Raw genomic sequence first — 26,685 nt, 5'->3', positions numbered from 1 at the left:
GTTACAATACATACAGCTGGAGCTCTGAGGAATAAAGCGCATAAGGCATGACAAGCCGTTGCTTTGTATCTCCACCAATGAGCTGAATAAAAAAAAAAAAATAATTATTATTTTTGCTACCTGACTTTGGATGTTTGATCTTCATTTCCCTACTGAGGACCATAGAAGCCTGCTGTTTACAAAGAGTAAGCAACAGCCATTACACATGACTAGTGCCTTACCGTATCTACCTACTTTTTGCATACTGAAGAGTATTTGAAACCATCAACAAGCGGGATATACGCTGTGGACCACAAATGCAAGATGATACCAATACCTTTGAACTAGGGCTGGATTAAGGTTGGTGGGGCCCCTAGGCACAAAATTTGGTGGTGGCCCCAGTGAGTGTAGCATATATACACGTCATTCTGCTCACTATCTACTATTCCAACACACTACCCACCGCCCCCAAGTAATACATCTACATACAGCCGCCAACACCCCCAGTAATACATCTATATACAGCCACCTCACCCCAAGTAATACATCTATTTAAAGCCACCTCACCCCCCAGTAATACATCTATTTACTGCCGCCTCCGACTCAGTAATACATCTATATACAGCCACCTCCCCTTCAGTAATACATCTACATACAGCCAGCAACACCCCCAGTAATACATCTACATACAGCCACCTCACCCCCCATTAATACAGCTATTTACTGCCACCTCTCCCTCAGTAATACATCTATATACAGCTGCCTCCCCTTTAGTAATACATCTATATACAGCTGCCTCCCTGCAGTAATACATCTATATACAGTCACATCACCCCCAGTAATACATCTATTTACAGCCACCTCCCCACCAGTAATACTTCTATATACAGCCGCCCATCCCAGTAATGCATCTATATAAAGCCACCTCCCCACCAGTAATACATCTATATACAGCCGCCTCTCACAGTAATACATTTATACACAGCCGCCACCCATTCAGTAACACATCTATATATAGCTGCATCACCACTAGTAATACATTTACACACCTGCCCAGTACACCAACCCCCTGCCTAGTACACTCACCCTTTGCCTAGTACACTCACCCCTTGCCTATTACACTCACCCCCTGTCCAATAAACCTACTCCCTGCCCAGTACTCCAACCCCCTGCCCAACACACGCACCCCCTGCCAGCACATGCACCCCCTACCCAGCACACGCAACCCCTGCCCATCAAACCTACCCCCTGCCCAGCATACTTAGCCCTTGCCAGCACACTCAACCCCTACCCAGCACACTCACCCCCTTCCCAGTACACTTATCCCCTTCACAGAGCTAAATCATAAGTACATTGTACTACTACTCACCTTCCCCTGTTCCCCCAATGCAAGCTGACCTCCTTCTCTACTCCCATGGCGAATATTTACTGGTGCAGGTGGCACATTTACTAAGGGTCCGCAGACCGCACAAACATTGGGTTTCCCGACGATTTCCATTTTGCGCCGCATTTAACAAGGGTTTTTGTCGCACGTGATCCGATTGTGTTGCAATCGCGCCGGCTTTCATGCGACACCAAGTGGGGGGTGGGCCATCAGATGATCCGACGGATTTGGACAAACCAGAGATTTAACTTTACAATTGTGTCGCATAAAATGCACTTACACACACCGGGAAGAAGATGGTGAACTCCGGCGGACCTAATCGGGAAAGCGACACATGCAGGATATCGGGCGCACGCTGTAAGTGAATGGCGACAGTTGTGCATTCTTGTCATGGATTGCGCAAGGATGGGTGCCCTAATGTGTGACATCACTGTGCCGGATGCACCAGGACGACGCCCTTGCAACGTGTTGGAAAACTGACTCCCGACACATAATAGTCGATTCTGGTGGCCATGCAACGAGCCTCTTTAAAGGCAAAGTGGTGGGGGCCCCAGGGCATACCATACCGGCATGAGAATGAACAAAATACAATAAAACAGAGCACCTGTGCTCAAAAAATGCAAAAGTCAGCAAAAGCATAATTATAAATCCCATCCCCAGGCCTTATTTAGTATTGAGTGGATACTTCATTAAAAGTCCGGAGCTTGGTTCAGTTTTGAGTTTGGCTCAGACACCTCCCCACCATTATTGCTTGCTATTGGTGAGCGGGGGTTAACTCTTTAAATGCAGTTGGCAAAGTCGCCTGCGGATTTTAAATCAGAGTGGGTCCACACCTGATTTTGGGTAGGATCTTCGTTCCCTGATGGCACAGTTCACAGTACCTGGTACAGTAATTTAACTGGTTTGGCTCTAAACAGGAGTGATCAGTGGCAGCAATGATCGCGGGTGTACTGGTTGGGGTCTGGGTTTGTTATCAAAACCCATACAGGTTTTTAAAATTCAGGTTTGGCCGAATTCGAATTTTAACAGGTAATTTTAACACTGTAGTATAAAGAAGTTATTAGTGTCATAATATGGTGAAATTAAGATTTTTTTTTTGTACACAAAGTTAAATTTTTCAAAATGCACTAAAACCTAATAAAGCCGTTATAAATTTGGCATCTCTGTGATTGTACTGAACCAAAAAATAAAGTAGAGGTGTTATTTGGAGTGCACAGTGAAAACCGTAAAAACAAAGCCCACAAGACAATGGTGCAAACATGTTTTTTTTGTCAATTTCACTGCATTTAGAATTTTTTGGGTCAGGGAGTAGGGTGGCAGGGGAGAAGTGCACCAGGGTGATAGCTGAAAAACCTCCAAGAAAATCAAATAAAAATAAACCAGGGACACTTACTCATATATCCACACACTGTCAATGTGATAATATTATGATATTTGTTATCCATGGCCTCCTTCCTTCTAAAACAAACTTTTATATTTATTCTAATGAGCCTGAGGGGCTTTGTGCTACTAGATTACATAGGCATAGGGAGGAGGGAGAAGGCTGGGGGTTGAATGAGACATGTTCTGGTCAATAATAACAGCCTCTGACTCATTAGCATAATTTTAAAAGTTGAATTCAGCCGAAAGGAGGCCATGGATAATAAATATAAAACCTTTACCACAGTCCCATTACCTGGATCTATGATTTTGATTTTCTTTGAGCACACACCCCACATCTGGAGAAAGAGGAGAAGCAAGGTGGCCAGAACTATGTGAACGGCACATGTCCAACCTATGCACATTCACATATTCCCAATGATTTCAGAGGCAGGAAACCCACTGTCAATGCACCTGCTGCCGTATGTAATATGGTGACCATATATAATGATGACAGGAGGCTGTAGCTAAGGGACATATTATCTCCATTAACAGTAAATTCTCCCCCTACAGGTCCATAATACAACTAATTAAAGAAATGTATCCCTATAGCATATACTGTATGTGTGTGTGTATATATATATATTTGTGTGTATATATATACATTATATTCAAGGAAGGCAGCAGCACTCCAGTTGGTGAATTAAATCAGGGTGATCTTTATTTCAGATGCATCTGAAATAAAGATCACCCTGATTTAATTCACCAACTGGAGTGCTGCTGCCTTCCTTGAATATATTACCGGATCCTCACCACGGATATACAGATTTTTGCACCCAGACCAATAGGTTGTGCTGCCTTGGATCGCTTTTGTTCTATATATATATATATAATAAAAGGCTTATAATCTTATAATGAGATAAGAATACCCTTTTAACCTATAAACAGAAATGATAAAGCTCCCAATACGTTATCGCATTGACATGTGGGGGGTTTGTTGTATCTAACCTTGACAGGTCTTTCCATCCTCTTTCAGTCTTTGGCCTTCCGGACACTTGCAGTAGAAGCTCCCGATGGTGTTACAACATTGCACTTCACATCCGCCATTATTATTTTCACATTCGTTGACATCTGGAACAAAAGACAACGATCAACATTGTATGACATGGCTTGAAAGTATTTGCCTGAATGCAGATTTATAATAGGAACATATTTTTTTAGAGAAAATCCCTCTTTCATATATACAGTTATCGAGGATAGCCATGAATTATTTGCACAGTACACCCCCATTCCATCTACACTGTAGCTCTAGCATTCTTTTCATCAACCAAAAAACTCATGTTGTTCTAAAGGGAGGCTAAATTTTAAGATCTGCACCCACAATGGAAACATACAGGGTCGTTTTAGAATAGCTATTTCCTAAAAGCCATATTCTCAAGAATTAAACATGACACTTTCTTCTTAAGTGCACAATTCTCCTAAGACCTTACAGAGTCTGTGTCATAGCCAGGATTTTGGATACAGACAATGAAAACAGATGACTTTTCATATGACCCAGCTGTTAAGAGGCTAAAATTTTAAAACATTTCTGTGCAGAACATCTGGCCCTTCAAAAAAGCTTTAATCATCTGCCTTTTGGTTCAGAGTAGCGGAAGTAAGGTGACTCTAGATATAGAACATTACATCACATGTTTGGACATAGCTTGGCCAGTCAATGATCATTTCGCCTCTGCAGACACATAGTTGAATGCTCTTAGGGCTTCATACAATGTTGCAGGTGCTGAGCTCTCACTCTACTGCATAGGATCCAACTGGCTATGTAACAATAATGCTGCCCTCTATGTTCATAAAAATAGTTACTATAACATTGCCCATGTACCGGAATATACGTAGTTACTATAAAACTGCCCCTATGTACAATAATATAACTGCTATATTGACCCATGTGTAAAAGAATATAACTACTATAATACTGCCCCCTATGTACAAGAATATAGCTACTATAATACTGATCCCTATATACAAGAATATAACAACTACATTACTGCTCCTACGTACAAGAATATAACTACTATTATACTGCCCCATATGAACAAGAACATAACTACTATAATACTGCCCCCTATGTACAAGAATATAACTACTATAATACTGATCCCTATGTACAAGAATATAACTACTATAATACTGCCCCCTATGAACAAGAATATAACTACTATTATACTGATCCCTATATACAGGAATATAACAACTACATTACTGCTCCTACGTACAAGAATATAACTACTAAAATTCTGCCCCCTATGTACAGGAATATAACTACTAAAATACTGCTCTTATGTACAAGAATAAAACTACTATAATATTGCCCCCTATGTACAAGAATATAACTACTATAATACTGCCCCCTATGTACAAGAATATTACTACTATTATACTGATCCCTATATACAGGAATATAACAACTACATTACTGCTCCTACGTACAAGAATATAACTACTAAAATTCTGCCCCCTATGTACAGGAATATAACTACTATAATACTGATCCTATGTACAAGAATATAACTACTATAATACTGCCCCTATGCACAAGAATATAACTACTATAATACTGTTCCCTATGTACAAGAATATAACTACTAAAATACTGCTCTTATGTACAAGAATAAAACTACTATAATATTGCCCCCTATGTACAAGAATATAACTACTATAATACTGCCCCTATGTACAGGAATATAACTACTATAATACTGTCCCCTATGTACAATAATATAACTACTATAATACTGCCCCCTATGTACAAGAATATAACTACTATAATACTGCCACCTATGTACAAGAATATAACTACTATAATACTGCCCCTATGTACAGGAATATAACTACTATAATACTGCCCCCTATGTACAAGAATATAACTACTATAATACTGCCCCCTATGTACAAGAATATAACTACTATAATACTGCCACCTATGTACAAGAATATAACTACTATAATACTGCCCCCTATGTACAAGAATATAACTACTATAATACTGCCACCTATGTACAAGAATATAACTACTATAATATTGCCCCCTATGTACAAGAATATAACTACTATAATACTGCCCCTATGTACAGGAATATAACTACTATAATACTGCCCCCTATGTACAAGAATATAACTACTATAATACTGCCCCCTATGTACAAGAATATAACTACTATAATACTGCCACCTATGTACAAGAATATAACTACTATAATATTGCCCCCTATGTACAAGAATATAACTACTATAATACTGCCCCCTATGTACAAGAATATAACTACTATAATACTGTTTCTATGTGCAAGAATATAGCTATTATACATCATTTAACTTTTAGAAACCTTTGGATTACCTTGCAGTAATTAGGAGAAGCTTTTTACCATTTTGGGACATTTGTATTGATGTCATTGCCATCAGATTAGTAATAAGCTATTATCTTTTGTCTATATGTTTAGAACCTGTGTGCAGTTCAGTAAATGGATACAACTTTGAGCCGTACTTGGAGACTCTCTCATTACTTTCCAAACAAGAATTACCCGGTAAGTAGTTTGGACGTCCTTTTGTGCTGGAGGTAATTATCGCAGGGCTGGCGATTGTTCATTCATGAGAAAGTAAGTGTGCCCCACAAGTGACCCCCACACATTTTAATTCCTCTGAGAATGTCTTTATTAGACCCAGGCACGTTAATATCTTGTAATAAGTCCATTTCAGTGATGGATGGACAGATCTAATTAACACAATGAATACATATAAAGATTAGGAGGGGGGGTACTTTTACTCGAAACATAGTTTTTTTTTGTCTTTTTTTATTTTTACTGGATCTTCATGGTTTTGTATGGTTTCAAGATGGATCAACCAGAACACTCACATGTTCTCTGATATATGGAAAGGGGTTGACAAAGTGTACACATCCCAAAGGCAAAGCTTGAAGCTCCCCGGCTCAAGTGTAAACTTTTATGTCCTCTATCAATCATGCCAGAATGAGGACATAGATAATAAAAGTGATATTTGTACATAGTAAACCACTAGCAAGATCAGTACAGGATATGTAATACATGTATGTACACAGTGACTCCCCTGCAGAATAGCGAGTACATCTCTAAGTATAGTAATAGCGAGTACAACAAAACGTAGTTTGAGGATATTGCCCCACCTTCATCTGTTTTCTAAGAGAGTGTGTGGTATCTGCGGCCAAAACAGAGGAAGGAATATTAAACAGGTTTTCTGTCACGACCTTAATTCATCATATTACAGGTAGTCCCCGTGCTATGTACAAGATCTTTGTGCTTAAAGAACTTCTACCATCAGATTTACTAATAGTAGATACCCTCAACGAAATGCTTGTTATCTTGTCCAGGGGATGATGTTGTATTTCTTTATATCTTAATATCCTTTATTAAATTAAAATAGAACTTTATAAAATATGTAAATAAGTCAGAGGCACTCTGGCCGACATCATCGGAGCGCCTCTCCGATATCATGTGCACGCTCCCTGCTCCCTGTTCTTTATCGTCTGACCGCAAGTCTCGCGATCCAGCACAGCCGCATTATAACATATGCCCGCCCACCCACTGCTACTGTTCTTCATTGATGCGCGCCCCCGCTCCCACTGTTCTTCATTGTCCGCCCGCAAGTCACGCGATACAGCACAGCCGCATTATAACATATGCACGCCCACCCACTGCTACTGTTCTTCATTGATGCGCGCCCCCGCTCCCACTGTTCTTCATTGTCCGCCCGCAAGTCACGCGATACAGCACAGCCGTATTATAACATATGCACGCCCCCCACTCCCACTGTTCTTCATCGTCCGCTCACAAGTCACGCGATACAGCACAGCCGTATTATAACATATGCACGCCCCCCACTCCCACTGTTCTTCATCGTCCGCTCACAAGTCACGCGATACAGCACAGCCGTATTATAACATATGCACGCCCCCCACTCCCACTGTTCTTCATCGTCCGCTCACAAGTCGCGCAATCCAGCACAGCCATATTATAACTTATGCAGGCCCCCCGCTGCCACTGTTCTTCATCGTCTTCCCGCAAGTCTCGCGATCCAGTACAGTCACATTATAACATATGCATTACCCCCGCTCCCACTGTTCTTCATCGTCTACCCGCAAGTCACGTGATCCAGCACAGCCGCATTATAACATACGCACGCCCCCCCCCCGCTCCCACTGTTCTTCATTTTCCGCCCGCAAGTCTCGCGACCCAGCACTGCCGCCTTATAACATATGCACGTCTCCCTCTCCCATTGTTCTTCATCGTCCGCCCGCAAGTCTCGTGATCCAGCACAGCCGCATTATAACATATGCACGCCCCCCACTCCCACTGTTCTTCATCGTCCGCTCACAAGTCGCGCGATACAGCACAGCCGTATTATAACATATGCACGCCCCCCACTCCCACTGTTCTTCATCGTCCGTTCACAAGTCGCGCAATCCAGCACAGCCATATTATAACTTATGCAGGCCCCCCGCTGCCACTGTTCTTCATCGTCTTCCCGCAAGTCTCGCGATCCAGTACAGTCGCATTATAACATATGCATTACCCCCGCTCCCACTGTTCTTCATCGTCTACCCGCAAGTCACGTGATCCAGCACAGCCGCATTATAACATACGCACGCACCCCCCCGCTCCCACTGTTCTTCATTTTCCGCCCGCAAGTCTCGCGACCCAGCACTGCCGCCTTATAACATATGCACGTCTCCCGCTCCCATTGTTCTTCATCGTCCGCCCGCAAGTCTCGTGATCCAGCACAGCCGCATTATAACATATGCACGCCCCCCACTCCCACTGTTCTTCATCGTCCGCTCACAAGTCGCGCGATACAGCACAGCCGTATTATAACATATGCACGCCCCCCACTCCCACTGTTCTTCATCATCCGCTCACAAGTCGCGCAATCCAGCACAGCCATATTATAACTTATGCAGGCCCCCCGCTGCCACTGTTCTTCATCGTCTTCCCGCAAGTCTCGCGATCCAGTACAGTCGCATTATAACATATGCATTACCCCCGCTCCCACTGTTCTTCATCGTCTACCCGCAAGTCACGTGATCCAGCACAGCCGCATTATAACATACGCACGCCCCCCCCCCGCTCCCACTGTTCTTCATTTTCCACCCGCAAGTCTCGCGACCCAGCACTGCCGCCTTATAACATATGCACGTCCCCCGCTCCCATTGTTCTTCATCGTCCGCCCGCAAGTCTCGTGATCCAGCACAGCCGCATTATAACGTATGCAAGCCCTCGGCTCCCACTGTTCTTCATCGTCCGCCCTGAATAATGGAACCAGTATTAAAGGGCTCCCTCTATGGAATACTGGTGGCGCCAGGGAACTGCAGCTCAGCTTCTATTCAGTTGCTGAACTAAAATAAATTGTGAAATATAAAACTGACTGCAGCTCAGGATTAGTAATTTAGGATCCTTACAGGAAAGGTAATGAACGTGACTCAACTTCTGATAAAGATATCTTCTATGGTATATACATTGTTTATCTGTACCCGACGACCAGACTTGTGATGGCTGCAGTGAATATTTTCTTGTGTCAGGGATGTTTGCTTAAGAAAAAGACAGGGGGTCTGAAGTTAACTCTGGGCCAAAGGTTTTTTGGAGAGCAACTTAGGCCTGATTGTGACGTTTATTGACTTTCCAATACTTTTCAGAAATCTGGAAAAGTCGTGACCTCATATGTAGGCAAAGACAGTTCCAAGTTCTGAGTTCAGGACCTTAGATTGTTACCGCAGTCGCCAGCAAAGATGGCACAAATAACAAGAGGAGAGATAATAGACAGGAAATTAGTGGTCCTTGATGTCTAGTTCACTATGTGCCGTTATTCGGGAACTTATAGTGGACAGAACTCATTCCGCTGACATTTATATAAGCTGAGGGTATATATATGTGCTAAAGAAATCTACACTTACACTTACTTAAGCATTTACAATAACGAAATTTTGCACAGGTGCCTCCTGCAACCCAGGGAACGTCCTAGACTATGTTTTCAGTGGAAACTTTCACCCCATGATTTCCAAAATATGCTTAGTAACAGCCAAACTACAGGAGCTATTGTCTGTCGGCTGCCGTGGCAGTTGCACCAGAGGTCACAGTGGGAAGAGAGGTCCGTCTAACAAGGGGTCAACTGTAAGTCTGGTGTCTGATGTCTCTATAAGACACCTTATGTGTGCCTTAATATTATTTAATATGTAAAGCTTAGCCAACGTTTTTGTAGAGGCATTAGATCATCTCTGATTCTCCAGTCACATCCATAGCTAAAGTCTTATCCTTTCAGTCATATCATCTATCATACTCCAGTCACATCCAGTGCTGCAGTTTTATCCTTGCCATATGATTAGCCAAGATGAAGAGGCACTATATCATCTCCTCTCACATTTAAAACTGCAGTCTTATTCTTTCCATCAGCTTAGCCATCATTGTTGGAGAGACATTGGATCATCTGATACTCCAGCCACGTCCAGTGCTGCAGTTTTATCCTTGCCGTCATATCATCTTGATACTCCACTCACATCCAGAGCAGCAGTCTTTTATCTGCCATTAGATCATCTCTGATACTGCCATCACATCCAGAACTGAAATCATCTATCCATTGTTGTAAAATTTCTGATACTCAAGTCACATCACAAGTTTCAAGCATGTATCTACCGTTACATCTTCTCAGATGACTGCAGCTCTGTATGTAACTGGAGTACAAATTATCATTAGATAATCTCTGATAATCCAGTCATATCCATAGCAGCAATTTTATCCTTGCTATTAAATCATCTATGATGATTTCGATAATAATTGTTGACAACATACTGATAATGATTGATAATAATATACTGATAATAATTGAGAATGATAGACTGATAATAATTGATAATGGTATACCAATAATAATACAAAGCAAAAAGGTGACAGAGCACAGAGTATTTCAGGACATGAGTATACATATGTTTTGCATGCAGTCACCTGGGGAATATTATGATGATGTTATTGAGGACAAAACTGTATGTGACAAGAAGTAGTTCACAACCATAAAAGCAAAGGAGACTAACATCTACTTTCTGCTATATCCCTACATGTAACACTCATTAGATAATAATTACCCATGAATAGTCCTGGCTCAGCTGATATCCAGTTGTCTGGTCACATAATCGACTCAATGAAAGGCTGCAATGAGTAGTAATTACAGTCACATACAACAAAGCTTCACTCCAGAACTTCTGCACCATCCTGCTATTTAGCCACTTAAAGCTTTGACAAAGAATAATGACAGTATGGCGCAAAAAGTAATTGTTCACCATTATATTTGGTAGTTATCTACTCGATAAGGCAGTGTGACATCAGTCCATTATATTATATCCATAAAGAAAAAGAGATAAGATTAAAAAAAGATGCTGCTGCTCTTTGCATACAATTTAGAAATCTAAAATATATGGAATGATGTTATATTTCATATTTGAAATCACTGTTTTTAACATTTTGCTGCACCTCCCTCACACTGCCACTAGAGGTCACTAGCAGCAAGTCAGCGACTTAATCAGTAGTTTGGATCTGACCCAATGCATATGTGAAATTGGCATTAAACACAATATAGCCCTTATGTCAGTCTGCAGATCTGTGTCGTAGACATATGCCAGAAGTCATGTGAGATTTACATTCCTGCAATCAAAATGTAAAACTTTAATGTTAGCCAACATAACATTTCAGTGCTGACACCGGGAGGTTCTGTACTGTGTTTCCATACATAGATTTCCTGGGGATTTTGTCCAAGTCTGCAGTGTGTGTGTGATTAAAGTCAGATCTGTTCCTTTGGGCTCCTCTTTTCCTTAAAGTTAAGTCAATATAATAGAAAAAATTGATTTTTATTTTAGTGGATTGCCAACTAAGTTATAATAATAATAATAATTTATTTATATAGCACATACAGAGCTTGCCAAATCAGTCCCTGTCCCCAATGGGGCTCACAATCTAATCAACCTACCAGTATGTTTTTGGAGTGTGGGAGGAAACCGGAGGACCAGGAGGAAACCCACACAAACACGGAGAGAACATGCAAACTCTTTACAGATGTTGACCTGGATGGGACTTGAACCCAGGACCCCAGCGCTGCAAGGCACTGAAAGTTTTTTGGCGCAAAGGAGGCCATACCCAGCTATAAAAAACATCCACATCACACTGAATATGCCCCTGGGTCTACTTCTGTAAGTAGATTCCAGGTGGTAGGTTTCCTTTAAGCCAGAAAACACACACTCAAAAATTGGTGAACTTTCTGGAGCCTGTCTCTTAGTTTACCCCTCAGTTAATCACAGCAATAACCTGCAAGAAAAGTTGTTCCAGTCCTCTACTTCACAACTGCATTCACAATTGTGGAGGTACAGGTACTGGTCCACATTTATTGAATGTTCTGCGCCAGTTCTCTTCTGTGCTTTCCACACAAATACATGTCCAAAAAGCGTTTCCACCAGTAATGCGTCGTGGCAGCACTATGTGTGCCGCAACACAATACTCTGAACCTAAAGGGGCGTACTGGTGTGCATTTGTACTGGCAGCCACATTTATATCAGCAGGTCCAACATAATTGTGACACACACCCGTTAAACCAACTAAAGCGATATCGGAGTGTGCAGGGTGCACCAGATTATTGGAGTCTGTACTTATGGGCTACAAATCAAGATGATAACGATATACCACTGACACAATGCTGCTTAAATTTAAGGTTTATAGAAGGTTTGTGGGTTTATCTTTTTTGATCACGGACACCTGCTCCGTGTAGTAATAAGTTGCAGTGGAAGTTTGTGGATACTACAAATCAAGATGCCAACACATGTACAAAATGTGAACTACAATACTTATAAAGTGACTAAAACACAAACTAACACATTCATAAAATTTACCAAATATTTATACTACTGCGATTAGAAACAAGGATGTGACCCACTTTACTGCATGTTTTTTGTCTGACTTAGTACTAACCCATTGTAGAGCATTTCAGATCCAGCCTACCATGTGGCAAGGGTAGCCAACTATACAAATCAAACCCAATTTTCCTACTTACAACCTCCTGCTTTAGAGTGTATTAAAGACACACTCGCTGCTATACATAACTATGATTGTACTGGATAACTGCAATATATGCAGCAAGTGTCATTTACATTTGACATTTGAGCTATTTTCCCCCTTTTCGTACTTGAATCTCATATGCAGAACTGATGTTTTCTTTGTTTCTAAATCTGTATTCTCATCTGGTTTTAATAAAGGCGATTTCAGTTCTAGTACAGCTCAGTGCACAGAGCGCAATTAATCTCATATTTAATGTATAGATCATTATGGCCGTGTAATGCGCTACTGACATTTGATCATAAGCTTTTTACCATACGCTACGTGTGTGTGAAGAAGGGGAGCGTCTCCAGGGACCCAGAATCAAAATGTCTATTTAATTCTACTGAGGGATGAAGAACAATTGTTACACTGTTAGAAGCAGAGAAAGAATTAGTGGTAATTCATCAATTACCCTGCACAAGTTATATGGTGTCAAAATATTGCAAGTTTTTGTATAAACTTCCTGATGCTTGAGACACTTATCTGAGAAGTGTACAAGGTTTGGACAAGAGATTAGTTTGTCTGGTCCTACAACAAGTTGTAGCATACATCACTCATAGCTCTTGGCATACGTTTATTTTCTGACGCATGGACTGGTAATGTGCAGGGCAGTTCTGAAGAACTTAAAGGGGTATTCCAGGAATCATAATCCAGGAGCATAATTCATATACAAGTGGGCACTCAAAATATAAGCTAATGTGTAATTAGTTGTTATTTAAAATTTTGCTCCCCTTAGCAGTAAATTCTGGTGACATAGACTGTAATGAAGAATTAAAATGCTACCGGCCCTTTAATCAGTCCGTTAATTTCCTCTGTGCGGTCCATTGGAGGACAGAAGATGGCTGCTGGTCACATGTCCACATCACATGTCCTGTACCTGCCTGGGCAGGGTCATGTGATCACCACTAAGTCTGGCTGTAGTGGGTTGGTTGCAGCGCATCCAAAATGGCCATTGTTGTGGTGATGGCAGTTACACATCATTACTATGGTAACAGAGCAAGAAAAGCTGTTACATCATCACTGGGCGCAGAGTATAAGATGGAGGAGGAGTTACTGAGAACTAAAGGATCATGGAACTTGTAGTTTCCAGTGGCGGCCATCTTGGTGATAACTCCACCTACTTTAGAGAGGCCATAAATTTTGTAAATCATAAAATCTAATTATTTAAGCTCCGTTTTGTGACTAATGACACAGAGTATTGTTGTATTCATTTATTTATATCATCATGGGTTTTTGTGTCAGACGTTCATATTCCCGGAATACCCCTTTAAAATTCTGTAGACATTCTGCACCATTTTTGCACATGGCTTTCCTGAGAGAGACACAAGCCCAGCTGGGCTCCCCTCCTTCATGCTCAACATCTGCCCATTGGCCACTTCATGGGCCAAGAAATGGGCCTTCATCGGCCTAGAAGGCAAGGAGCTATAAACAAGTTGTCCATACATCACAAAGGGATATCATATATTTGAGTGCATAAAATTCTCCATCTTCCTGTATGGCAGTAGGTTTGAGTTGAGGTGGGAAGATTTCACTTTACAAAAGAAGGAACATTTTCTCATGTTCAACATACAGATTCCTTCCATCACAAAGTCCTGCTACAGCAAAGTGCACCTGGCAACTTAAGAGCCCCAACCCAGTCAGACCAAAACATCAACTAACGATGTCTAAAAAACCATAAAATTAAAAATAGCAATCTGCAACAGGGCAAAGACAACAAGGGGAGGGTTTTGCAGAAGCCCAAGCAACAGCCCAGTACCTCACCGGAAATGTATTAACAAAAACTTACGCACGGTGAAAAAACATTGATAAAACGTAACTTTTACTGAGTTATTACTAAAATACGCATCAATCAAATATCCACATTAAATACACAGTAGCTACCACAGTGATGGGCTTGCCACTTAAGATACTTACATGGCAACAGTGTACATATGACAAGGGAGGGTATGCAAGATAGCTTCAAAAAAAGAACGATCTCATCATGTCAGCGATGTATAGGGAGCGTAGTTAGGCACAGGGACTTGATCGCCGTGTCTGCAGGCATAGGTTTTTTTTTTTTTTAAATTAACAATAAACTTAAAGGAAACCTACCATGAGGATTGTACTGTCAGAAGTAGATCTATCTATCTATCTATCTATCTATCTATCTATCTATCTATCTATCAGAAGTAGTAAATTCCTCTTGCCTGCCTCTGTGCTAATCTGTAATTTAATTTACTTATATATTGACCTAATGAACCATTACCAGTATGTTATCAAGTATATTAACACCTTCCAGATCATGTTTCTTACGTGGTACAGTGTGGTGGCATCATCCTGAAAAATAACTTTGAAGTGAAATGTAAAGATATTGTATAAATGCACAATGGGGGGAAAGCTTAGCACTGAAGTCAAGCTCTCCCTGGCCCCCAGCATTAGGCATACCCGGGCAAGTGCCGTGGCCCAAAGCTGTTGGGGGGGGGGGCAAACATAAGGCTGTAAATAAGGAATCAATGGGGTTGAAAGGGGTTTTACATAAAATAAGCACGAGGGAGCTGTTTGGTATGATAAAGTATACCAATATATAATTCTGAATTTTGAATGCTGCCACTTGAGTTCATTGCAAAGTGGCCTACTGAGGCTCTGCCATCAGGGGCCTTCTCAAACCGACCCTACCCTTATGTCTTGGATCATCAATGAAACCTGAAGACTAGTGCGTGACGTTAATCATAGCAAAGGCAGCATTCTGAGTGCTGCCTTACATTTTCTGGATGATGCCACCTTGAAAGGATGATCTTATGCACAACATACTGGTAGTGATTTATTCTAACAGTTTCCCTTTAAGCTCCATGGAGGAGGTAGAAAACTATCCATTCTACTAGGGGAAGAAGAAAGCACAGTGAGCAAACCAGCACTACCGAATATGAATAAAAAGTCTAAAAGATAAGCAGAGCATTACTCATTGCTAGTGAACACAGGCGGCTAAAGAAAAAAGTTCACAAGTTCTGTTGGCCTGTATAATAATATATATATATATATATATATATATATATATATATATATATATATATGAACACAAAGTTGTTAATACTGCATATATCATCCAAATTGTGTTTTTCTTTTTGCTCCCAATGGCATAAAGGTAAAGGAGTCCCAACGACAATTCCTGTGACGCCTATTCCCTATGTTACAGTCACACAATGTCAGATAAAACACCTCTGCTGCTTCTGACAGATTTACTACATTGGCATGGAATACAGACTGAACAGGTTCTTGCTTTTATTATTTTCCCAATTTAAAAAAAAAAGCCTTTATTAGGTGTTAGCTTGTCCTGGATTGCATGTGACTGCTACACAACACAACACATGGCAACATGTGGGCATGATACTAATAAAAATGTGTAAATTATTAATATAGAACTCAAATTTAAGTTTTAATATGCTTGAATGGAAGTTACATAGGGAGCTGGAGGGGGCAATATCACACAAGGCACCAGGGTGGTAAACAATACTTGTTTAATGTAGAACCTTTATATATTTGTTAGGTTCCCCCTTTAAGAGTTTGCTACAATGTTATCCAGACTAGATACCAGATTACAGTCTGATGCATTTTACCTGCAGTGATACATTGTAAGACACATTGAGTCTTCCTATAACATTATGCTCAGTGGGGGAGATAGGGATTGAGGGGCTGATGTGCGTCATTACAATTAATGGGAAGCATATAAACTATGCTCTCAGCTGCTCAGTGTCTTGTAAACTTGAATCAACTCTCTACCCCTTAAGTAGCAATTTCCCAACTTCTCACACAGTAAAACGAGAGCTTTTCACTTACAGAACTTGGCGCTGCTTAGAAAAACTCATTTCTGCACACAAAAGGTGACACTAAAGATTCTGCCACTTTGATGTTCACTTAAGTTTTTTTCCAATTTGAAAATGTGACACATTCCTGAGCATCGGCCTCATTCCATTCAGTCCGGGACATTCTCACTGGTTTTATCATTCGTTTGGGAAAAGCAGCAGATATTAGTTGTCTTGTTCTGATATCATAAATCACTGCACTTCAAAGGCATGCTCTTAAATAACTTGACAAGTTGCTTGGCAGGTCATGTCAGGAATATTAAAATATAGCTGGGAATCTGGCGGAGGATTGGCTACAGCAGAGTATCATAATCTGTTTACTACCCGAGAACAATGTCATACAACAAATGCTTGGAAACTGATTGAAAGTGTAGCCCCAACCAAAACAGATATACATCCTCAGCTCCAGTGAGAGCAGTCTCATCTGTGTGTGTTCCAGCCTTCCTCCACCTTGGGTAATTAGGAAATATGCAAAAAAATTTCCAGGATAGGGCAAGGAAAACCATATCTCCTTTGCTACCTTGTAAGGCAGTTCCCTTACCATCAAGCCTGACTTTTAGGAAGCCTAACGACATGATGTGGGATTAAAAACAAACTGCTATATCTATTCCAGAAGGAACACATTCCCAGCTGCAGACAGTACTGTTTCGACCTGGTTGCTTCTCTTCAGCACAGTGTAAGTGAACTGGTTTAGCCAAGTGAGAGGTATCTAGGACAGGAAAAAGTGGACTGAAACTACTATGACATTCCTACAAGTTCTCATGGAGATGTGGGATATGTAGTGTCATCCTATCTCACTCTCTGCTCTCACTGAAAACCAACAGAGATTTGAGTGTATGTGTCATTTTACATGGTGGTGTGGCATAAAAAGATGGCAAAATCACAAATGAAAAATTGGAATTTGCATTTGTTGCATCACTTGAGATCACACTTATTGGTGGTGCAAAAACTTGCTGAATTATGGGTCACAGGTCACAAGCTGCATACAATAAAGCCAACTTAAGCCACCCAACTGCTTCTGGTCTGTGCTGCCCCCCACCATGCATATATTCATGCATTAGCTGGGGATAAACCATCAATATAATTACCTGGACAACCCCTTTAAATGTATGTTGCATCTAATTGCACACAACAGGTTTTTTTTTCTCAAATTGATGTTACAAATCCAAAATGACAACATAAAATAGTTGCATGACAACAAGCAGCCGACAAACCACATGCGGTACTTGGTGAGGGAACCAAAGGTCTTCTTGTAGTCATGGCTTTAATCTAAACCTTTGGTTGGTAACTAAGTAACTAATGTATTACTTTAGTTATTTGGCATCAGGAATATGTCAGTGATACCATGGACACTACCTCATACTAGATTGTCTGATTGTCAGCCATTTCTCCTGACTCCAACTTAAACCAATGACTTGACTTAACTGACTGAGATACAGATTTATTATAGCTGTGATAGTGGTATAAGCCTCCTCTAGCATCATGAGCAGGCGAAGGCTGAGTCAGAGAATATTCCCAGGAAAGAAAATGACTTGCCTGGCCAACACCTTACTCAATAAAACACTGACAACTTCTTGTTGGAAAGGTGATTGGTCACAGCTTTATTTAAATCCTTGAGTTACAATCACCTATCAAAATATAACATACCATTGTATACATTTTGAACAATGATGGTGGCTCTTGACAACAAACCTGAATAATGAGCTTAATATTAATAATAAAGAAACCAGACCGAATCTAAAACCAATGATCATAAAAACAAGCTCAGTATGCAAGCCGCATCTACCATATCCTCTGGTCGCCATACTCCTACCAAGTGGTCGGAGAAGATTAAACCAACCAACCAGGGGAGTAACTTGAGGGGGTGCAGAAGGTGAGGTCGCAACCAAGCCCAAGATGCTTAGGGGGCCCATAGGGTATCACTTTCCCTCCTTCCAAAAATCACATAAGTGACGTTAATATTGAGACCAACTATGGGAATGGAGGGCTACACAATTTTCTCCTGCCAAAAGCTGGCCTACCCTTAGCTCCATCACCACATTTCAAACCCCCCCTCACATTAAATACTCCACCCACTTATTTCTTCTCCCTCCCAGCCTGTCATGGCCACACTGCACTTACTTGAAGCCAGCTAAGTGCTCACAGTATCTCTCATAGAGACAAAGGACTGCAATGTGCCTGGACCTTCTCCAGTCTCTGAGGCCCAAATTTATAACATAGTCTATGCCAAAATTCTGGTGTAGAGCGCACATAAATAAATGTGCAAACTGGTTGCACATGTTTTTATGCTGTGTATGCGCTATTATTGTGTCACGGCCTGCAATGGCACACAATACTGTGCAGAGAGAGGGGTGTTCTGGTGCACAATCAGATCAGCCGCCACATTTATGTGGGAAGTCCGTGCTCCAGTCTTCATGAATGTGACGCACGCTGCACATTAGTGAGGCAAACTGCACGTGGTACTCATTTGTTAGGAGTTCAAAAGTGCTGTTCTCATCGTTTTTTTTAGTCGGACATTGCCCCTTAGGCCAGTTTAATTACACCCACCATACTTGTGAGGATGGGACTCTGTACATCATAGTGATATATGATGCAAGAATTCCCATTTTCTGTAACCATGATTACGGTTGAGTGTTATTGTTTTATGGGGTAGGGACTTCTTGCATGATTTATCACTATGATGCTCAGAATCCCATCCTCTGCAATGTGGTTTATCCATGAAATTCGTCCACTACAGGACTGTGATGCACTGACCGACCCCTGACTTTAGTCTGTAATCTCTATTGGCTGCAGGTTGTCTGTACTTTTTGGACAGCTCTTTCTCAATTCCTGTTCACCTGTCAGATTGGACATAATATCTTCTTGTATCTCAGTCTTTGTGACCAGTAACGAGTTGTAATCATAAATGACATACATCAGTCCCTAATTATAGGGCCACTGAATACTTTGACTTCTCTACAGAGTCTTTGGCCTCTCACATACTACAAGGTTGTAGTCAAGTGGTGCATCATATACTTCTCATGCTCAGGAAATTGGTGCATGACACTTTCCCTTCTTTTCTCTGACTATTGCCATATGGCACATGTGTACATTGTTAATATGTTTTATTGTAATTCATTATTTTCTTTGTGTAAATCTAAAACTGTAAGAAACAAGAAAAAGGACAAATCAGCACTCTACTGAGGTAATATCATGAGTTTTGAAGGTAATTTATAGATAGCAGTCAGGATATGGGACTTAGGTTAACAATAATAAAAAGGAAACATAACTTTTTTTTCTGGAATGCTGCTTAATTTTGATAAAAGAAAGTGTCACACGGGTTTAAACTATAAGGTCTATGAAAATTAGTTTTTTTTTCATCATTAGGTGCCTTGAGTTTCAACTTCACTGTAACCTCAGTTCAAGGTTAAAACAGCGTAACTTATGAATAAAGAATCCAATTTTAGAGCTTTCGAGCTCCTGCAGCCTGAATTCATGTCTCGTTGGTCCACATATGGCAGCTCTCTAAGAAAGATGTGTATTCCTGTTGGCTTTGGTGCCCATCTGTCCATTTTAACACACTGAAAATAACATGTAAAAAGTACAAACTACCATTTAAAATACTGTTCATCACTTGGTGGTGAGCAGTGTGCGGCCCAGCCAGAGGATTCAATCAGTTTCCAACATCAAACTGGAAATAATGGGATTTCTGAAGGTCATTAATGAAAATTCATTTGTTACTAGAGAGCCACTAATTGCCAATTACTCAGTCTCATTTGTAATAAACACACTAAAACATGTCCCATTGCTGAAAAAAGAAAGCAGGCATTTAATTCAGACACCAGGCTAGCAAGAAACACCAACATGCTAAGGAATATAAAGCTGCAGGAAGAGCCATCACTGAGAAAACATGAACCCTCATCTTGAAATTAAGAAAGTAAAACTGGATGCCAATCATGAGTATGACTGCCCGTATGTTCCCTTTGTCATTGTAACCACAATGTGACCTCACCCAAAACATCCTTCCTTGTTCTCTTCATTGTTCTTGTTCCTTGGTTGGTGTCCAGACCACATTTTTTGAGGGTGTTTTGAGTGGTGCTTTCTATTGTATAGCAGATGACAATGAGGATGTTGGAAATTAGGCATACATACAGAAATAAATTAAGTATGGAAGTGACTTTGGGGACAACCATTTGTCAGCGCTTGGTGATCTACTGATATTAGAGGTGCAGTATTGATCATACATTATATGTGTACAATAGTAGTAACAAAGATAACAGTGTGATTATACATCTACATGTTATATACAGATGGATGGGGAGACCATCCATCTCCATGTCTCAATGTGACAGTTTTTGTCTTAATAAATGCCCCCTTAGACATATATGTCTTATCTGTGATGGAAAAAGGCTCAAAAGAAACCAGCCAAAGTAATGATGAATCCCTCCTCAAAGAATCAGAACTTCTAGCAGTGTGGCAAATCTCACTCCAAAGCTATTCCCTGCTGACCCTTGAAACCAAGGATGGGTCGCCTCTATCGTTCCACAGGCCTAACCCACACTTGGCTTCAGAGGTCAAACAAGATTTAATCTTCCTTGTACTTTGGTAAAAAGCACTTCTTAGAGCCTTCTGAAGTCATCATGCTAACACATTGATTACCTGTACTTTGTAAATTTTCTGTTAATAAGATGGAAGACGCACAACGGAATTAGAAGATGCAGAGGTTCCTAAAGATGGGCCAAAGTCCTTGGGTGTGAATGAGCACATAGAGAAAGATGTCATTTCCAGCCAGGGACATCATCGTGGTGGAGAAGTAAATGCAACCTGTCATCAAGATCACACATTTTCATCCAATGACTGGTTCCCGTAGCCAGTTTAATACTAATTCCCATTACATGCTTTTATAATTTACATTCCTGGTTCCACTTAATTTTAAAAGTATATACGGAGCATTATCTCCTCTCTGTTCTCCTACCACTCTCCCTTCTTCCTCCCTGAAGTATCAAAAAGTTACAAGCAGCAGACAATGGCAATGCAAGGCTTTTTTATGCAAGGTTTTTTAAAAAAGTATTAAGACATAACCAAAGGGGATAAATCATCTGGACCTCAAACAAAACACATCAGAATATGGTTCAAGTGTGTTTTTATGCCAATTCCACCAAATTTGGAATTTCAGGTTTTCGGTACATGGCATTTATAGTACAATACATATTGTCTCGCAGATAACATATAGCTTTGTAAATGGGAAAAAAAAATATTGCTTGTGGAAGGAGCGGTGTGAAAAATGGAAATGCAAAAACACAAAAAGCCTGGTCCTGAAGGAGCTAATCAATGACGGTGTAGTGTGTTACTAATGGTAATCTTTGATACTTTGGTCCCAGCTGATTTAAGGGGATATTGTGTGAATATGAACATGAATGAATGTGAATTTCTCCGACCAGAACACCACTATGAGTGTGTGAGGGTGTAGACCAGTGATGGGCAACCTTTTGAGCTTGGTGTGTCAAAATTCGCCAAAAAAACGAGCATAACTCGGGTGCTGTGTCACCTTTAGAAAAAAACCTAATTTTGTAATAACATGTCCAGCAGCGGCCTCCCCTTATTAATAACATGTCCAGCAGCGGCCTCCCCTTATTAAGAACATGTCCAGCAGCGGCCTCCCCTTATTAATAACATGTCCAGCAGCGGCCTCCCTTTATTATTAACATGTCCAGCAGCGGCCTCCCCTTATTAATAACATGTCCAGCAGCGGTCTCCCCTTATTAATAACATGTCCAGCAGCGGCCTTCCTTCCCTAATAAAATACCCCTAGCGGCCTCCCTTTACTACTAAAATACCCCTAGCGGGACATTAACACAGGGGCAGCACATTACACAGGGAGGCAGGCGGACCGCGGGCGCTGGGCAGCCACATGTCACCGAAAATGGCTACGCGTGTCAGTGCTGACACGCGTGTCATAGGTTCGCCATCACTGGTGTAGACTGAGCAGGGCAGGCGGAGACTATAGTACCAAACTCCGCCAGTTCTGATATGGTCTAAAGATCAGAACTGGCGGAGTTATCAATTCATTAGATATTAGCTTATTTTATTAACCCATTGGAATTTGAATTATGCTTACTCCTGGAATACCCCTTTAAGGTCATTGACCAGGTCTGTAGGTCTGGGATGATTCCTGACCTTTCTCTGAATCATCCTTACCCCACAAGATGAGATCTCATATGGAGTCCCAGACAGAGATTGAAAGCCATCGTGTGTATCTTCCAATTTCTAATAACAGTTGCTCCTTTCTCACCAAGCTTCTTGGCTGTTGTCCTGTAGTCCATCCTAGTCTTGTGCAGATCTACAATGGTGTTCCTGTTTTCCTCAGACAGCTCTTTGGTGTTCGTTATGGGGGATAACGGAGTGTGATTGATTGTGTGGATTGATTGAGAGTGATAGAATTCTTTCTGGTTTGTAAGTGATCAAATAATTTTATGCAATAAAATGCAAATAAATTAATTAAATATCATATAATTTAATCCTCTGGAATTCTGTCTTTCAGAGTTGGAGTGGACCTATGATAAAAGTTTGGAAACTTGCATCGGCCTAATATTATATATACATGCACACATAATTCCACGCATGAACAACAAACCTGTACATCAGTATTGCCTGGAAATTGCCATAAATCATTGCCCTACTCAAGCTGTGCTGTAATTAACCTGTGCTGTATTCTGACCACCCACCAGGGCACATATGTCGTGAACAATAGCCTAAATAACGCAGCTGTTCATATAGTTGCCTCCCTGCGTCCAGGAATGTTTTCCCACACAGCACTTACCAGGTCATTGCCAAATTATCCAAAAAATGTCTCTGGATTAAGAGGGGACCTTGGAGGTGGCGTTAATCCGTCATTCTGTCCCTGAACCTCATGGGAAATAGTTAAGCATTTTTGGGTCATGCTGGAGAGTTGCGTATTTGTAAACATCGTACAAAAGATAATTTATTACAAGCCTTATTATAAATAGAGTGGCTGCTGGTCCTAGTAATGTCTGATATAATAAACCAGCATGAAGCAGCCCAAAATAAGTCTCATTTTGGTCAGTTGATGGCGCTGCTAACAGGTCAGCTGGACCTGAACATAGAGAAGAGCTTCCAAATCTTCTGCTACCAAAATCAATTACCGTATATACTTGTGTACAAGCCAAGTTTTTCAGCACAAAAATGTGCTGTAAAACCCCACCTCGGCTTTTCCATGGGTGGAAAAAAAAATTTACATACTCACCTTCCAGAGCTCCTTGATGCGTGGCTCCTGTTAATTCTTCTCTTGATGTGTAACAGAGGGGGCAGAGACGCATCTCAGCCCACGCACACTATCATGTGTTGGTGTTGCCGATCCCGAAGTCATAGTGTGTGCCGCGGGCAGAGTGCATGGACGTGTCTTTGCCCCAACTGTTACACATGAAGAAGGAAGAGGAGCCACACGGAGCATCATGGAGCACTGCAAGGTGAATATGTTAATGTATTTTTTTATATACTTGTGTATAAGCCGATGCTGTGTTGCAGGCCATTTTATTATTAGAGGCTCTGCTGCAGGGCATTTTATTACTAGAGGCCCTGCTTGAGGGCATTTTATCACTAGGGGGTCTGCTGCAGGGCATTTTTTTAAAGGGCTCTGCTGTATGGTATTTTATTACTAGGGGGTCTGCTGCAGGTTTATTTCCTTACTAGGGGCTCTGCTGCAGGGCATTTTTAAGGACTCTGCTGCAGGGCATTTTATTACTAAGGGGTCTGCTGCATGGTATTTTATTAGTAAAGGGGCCGGGGCAGGGCATTTAATTACTGGGAGAGGCTGCTTGGCATTTAATTACTGATGGAGTTTGCTGGGCATTACATTACTAGGGGAGGCTGTGACCAATGTTTTTCCCAGGCCCTAGGCTTATACTCGAGTCAATAAGTTTTCCTAGTTATTTGTGGCAAAATTAGGGGTCAAGGCTTATACTCAAGTGTATACGGTATTTTAGCAAAAGTGTATATGGTATTTTAGCAAAAGACCCCCACACGGGGTAATCCATCCTTATATTGCCAAGCAAAGCTCAATATAGTGCCAAGATAATACTGTCAAACAGACTGTAGCAGTATAATGCTACCAAATATCAACAATAATTTTCTATGACCTTAAAATTGGATTTTATGTATTTTACAGAATATGAAGAATACTTATATTCATGAGATCAGAAAGAAGTATGAAGGGCTCATCTCTTCCTAAGATTTCATCATGGAAAATATGATTTAGCAATAGGATGGATTGCAAACATACAATATGAAATGTTGACACCATATTCCATGGTGGAGCTCCAGCTTTGCAGACAATGGGGTGCAGCTACAGCGAGATGCGCATGAAGACAGGATAGTAGGAGGGAACGAGAGAGGCGGCTACAGAGTGCTTCCTTTATTACTCCCCTGGCCCGGCGCAACATGATCATGAGGTGCCGGGGGGTTTTTATGGTAGCCGAAAGTCAGATGTTTGCCATGTACAATGGCCTATTAGTCCCAGTCTAAAACTGGTTCTAAAAGGCAAACTGTTTGGCATATGTTGGGTGTCTCCTTAATTGTACTGAGCTACAGAATCATTTTATCATGTTTATTATACTCTACAGTGAACTGCATTAAAGTTTTAATTAAAAAACAAGTGGCAAACAGCTGTTTTATTCTATTCCACTGCAGGAAAGAGTTAATAAATTTAAATAATTATGCCTTTTTTACCATAAAAATGAATCCATTAGAAAATGAAAATCTTACCGCAAAAAATAAGCCCTCATATGCCCATGTCGGATGAAAAGTAATAAAGTTATGTCTTTTGGAATTTGAGCACGTAAGGCTTCAAGGCCATTTTAGGCCATGTCCTTAAGGCGTTCCTTAAAGACAAATGAGATCCATGTATGTTATGAGTGTAACACATGGTAGACCCTGTGGATAAAATAATCCAAATTGTAAAACTTTTACAACTTGCAAATCCTGCTCAAGCAACGCACTGGGGCAATCAGCAAGTAATCAGACAGCTCTGTAGTTCAGTATAATAAATCTCTTGTCCACCTGCCTATGGAATGTCACATTTACACTTTCCTGCCCACAAGGTTATGGTCATCCGGCCAGAACTGACCACAAAAAGTGTGAGAAAAAAGCTAAAAAAAAGTTGGAAAAATTATAAAGTTTATGTGACGAGCCAGCTGCGGAGAAATCAGCAGACAAGGTCACCACATTCACTTGCAGGAATGTAACCCGAAGTGATCGGACTCTGGCAGACGACTAGTCTCAGAATGGGAAGGGAAGTTCTTGTCACATTGAGCCTTATACTGTCAACTTTTATCAACATTTTTCAGGGGGGGGGGGGCAATGGTCTTAGAAGGGTTATTGTACAGGTTAATGAAGCTGTTTTTCAACCTTTTGTTGCCAGTAAAGTTTGAGGGGGGCTTGGTTTTGAGAAAGGTGTTTTATTCAGTCCTCCTAAAAAGATCCATAGATCTTATATTCCTGGGGCGCTGTGGGGTAGACTTTGGGATGGGAGGGGCTAACAATTATATTGGTGTAAAGGGTTTATAAAGTATTTGAAAGGCAGATGTGTAACAGGTGTGTTATTGCATTTTAATCCGCTTCAGTGCAACACTAGATACAATAATGGACTGGAGTGGAGGTGTATTTAGCAGAAACAAGGTTTTCTTACCCTACAAATTTTCACTCCTGAATTTTTACATTTTGAATATGAGTCGATCTACAGTAAATGAGCTTGGAGGGGTCACAAAATGTGTGTGGTTTTATGAAGTCTGGTTAACATCTGGCTACCGTTATCATCTCAGGGAGACCTGATTTTCATTGAATATTTTAAATGTTGTGTTCATTTCTGTCACATGAGAAACAGAACTGAAGCATTTTCACTGTCAACATCAGATGTCACCGATAACGAGAAGCGAAGGAACTGATCTGTCCTCAAGGACTGCTGGCAAGACTGCTA

At 40.9% G+C, this 26,685-nt stretch overlaps 1 protein-coding gene and 1 long non-coding RNA gene across 2 annotated transcripts in view; one reads left to right on the top strand and one right to left on the bottom strand.

Annotated features, from left to right (window-relative positions):
• Positions 1 to 25,281, top strand: part of LOC140135174 (uncharacterized) — a 62,406-nt gene extending 37,125 nt beyond the window's left edge. The window contains exons 2-4 of the long non-coding RNA XR_011856481.1: positions 3,759 to 3,880; positions 6,220 to 6,303; positions 24,880 to 25,281. This is a non-coding gene — a long non-coding RNA (uncharacterized lncRNA). The remainder of the gene's footprint in view (positions 1 to 3,758; positions 3,881 to 6,219; positions 6,304 to 24,879) is intronic.
• MEGF6 (multiple EGF like domains 6) overlaps positions 1 to 26,685 on the bottom strand; it is a 262,844-nt gene that overhangs the window by 74,598 nt on the left and 161,561 nt on the right. Inside the window, exon 5 of the mRNA XM_072156315.1 lies at positions 3,731 to 3,853. Coding sequence (XP_072012416.1) covers positions 3,731 to 3,853 — 123 coding nt within the window. The remainder of the gene's footprint in view (positions 1 to 3,730; positions 3,854 to 26,685) is intronic.

This window comes from Engystomops pustulosus, chromosome 6, assembly GCF_040894005.1.
Source record: "Engystomops pustulosus chromosome 6, aEngPut4.maternal, whole genome shotgun sequence".
Classification (NCBI taxonomy): domain Eukaryota; kingdom Metazoa; phylum Chordata; class Amphibia; order Anura; family Leptodactylidae; genus Engystomops; species Engystomops pustulosus.
The sequence above is the reverse complement of the archived record's forward strand: the minus strand, read 5'-3'. Positions and strand labels throughout refer to the sequence as shown.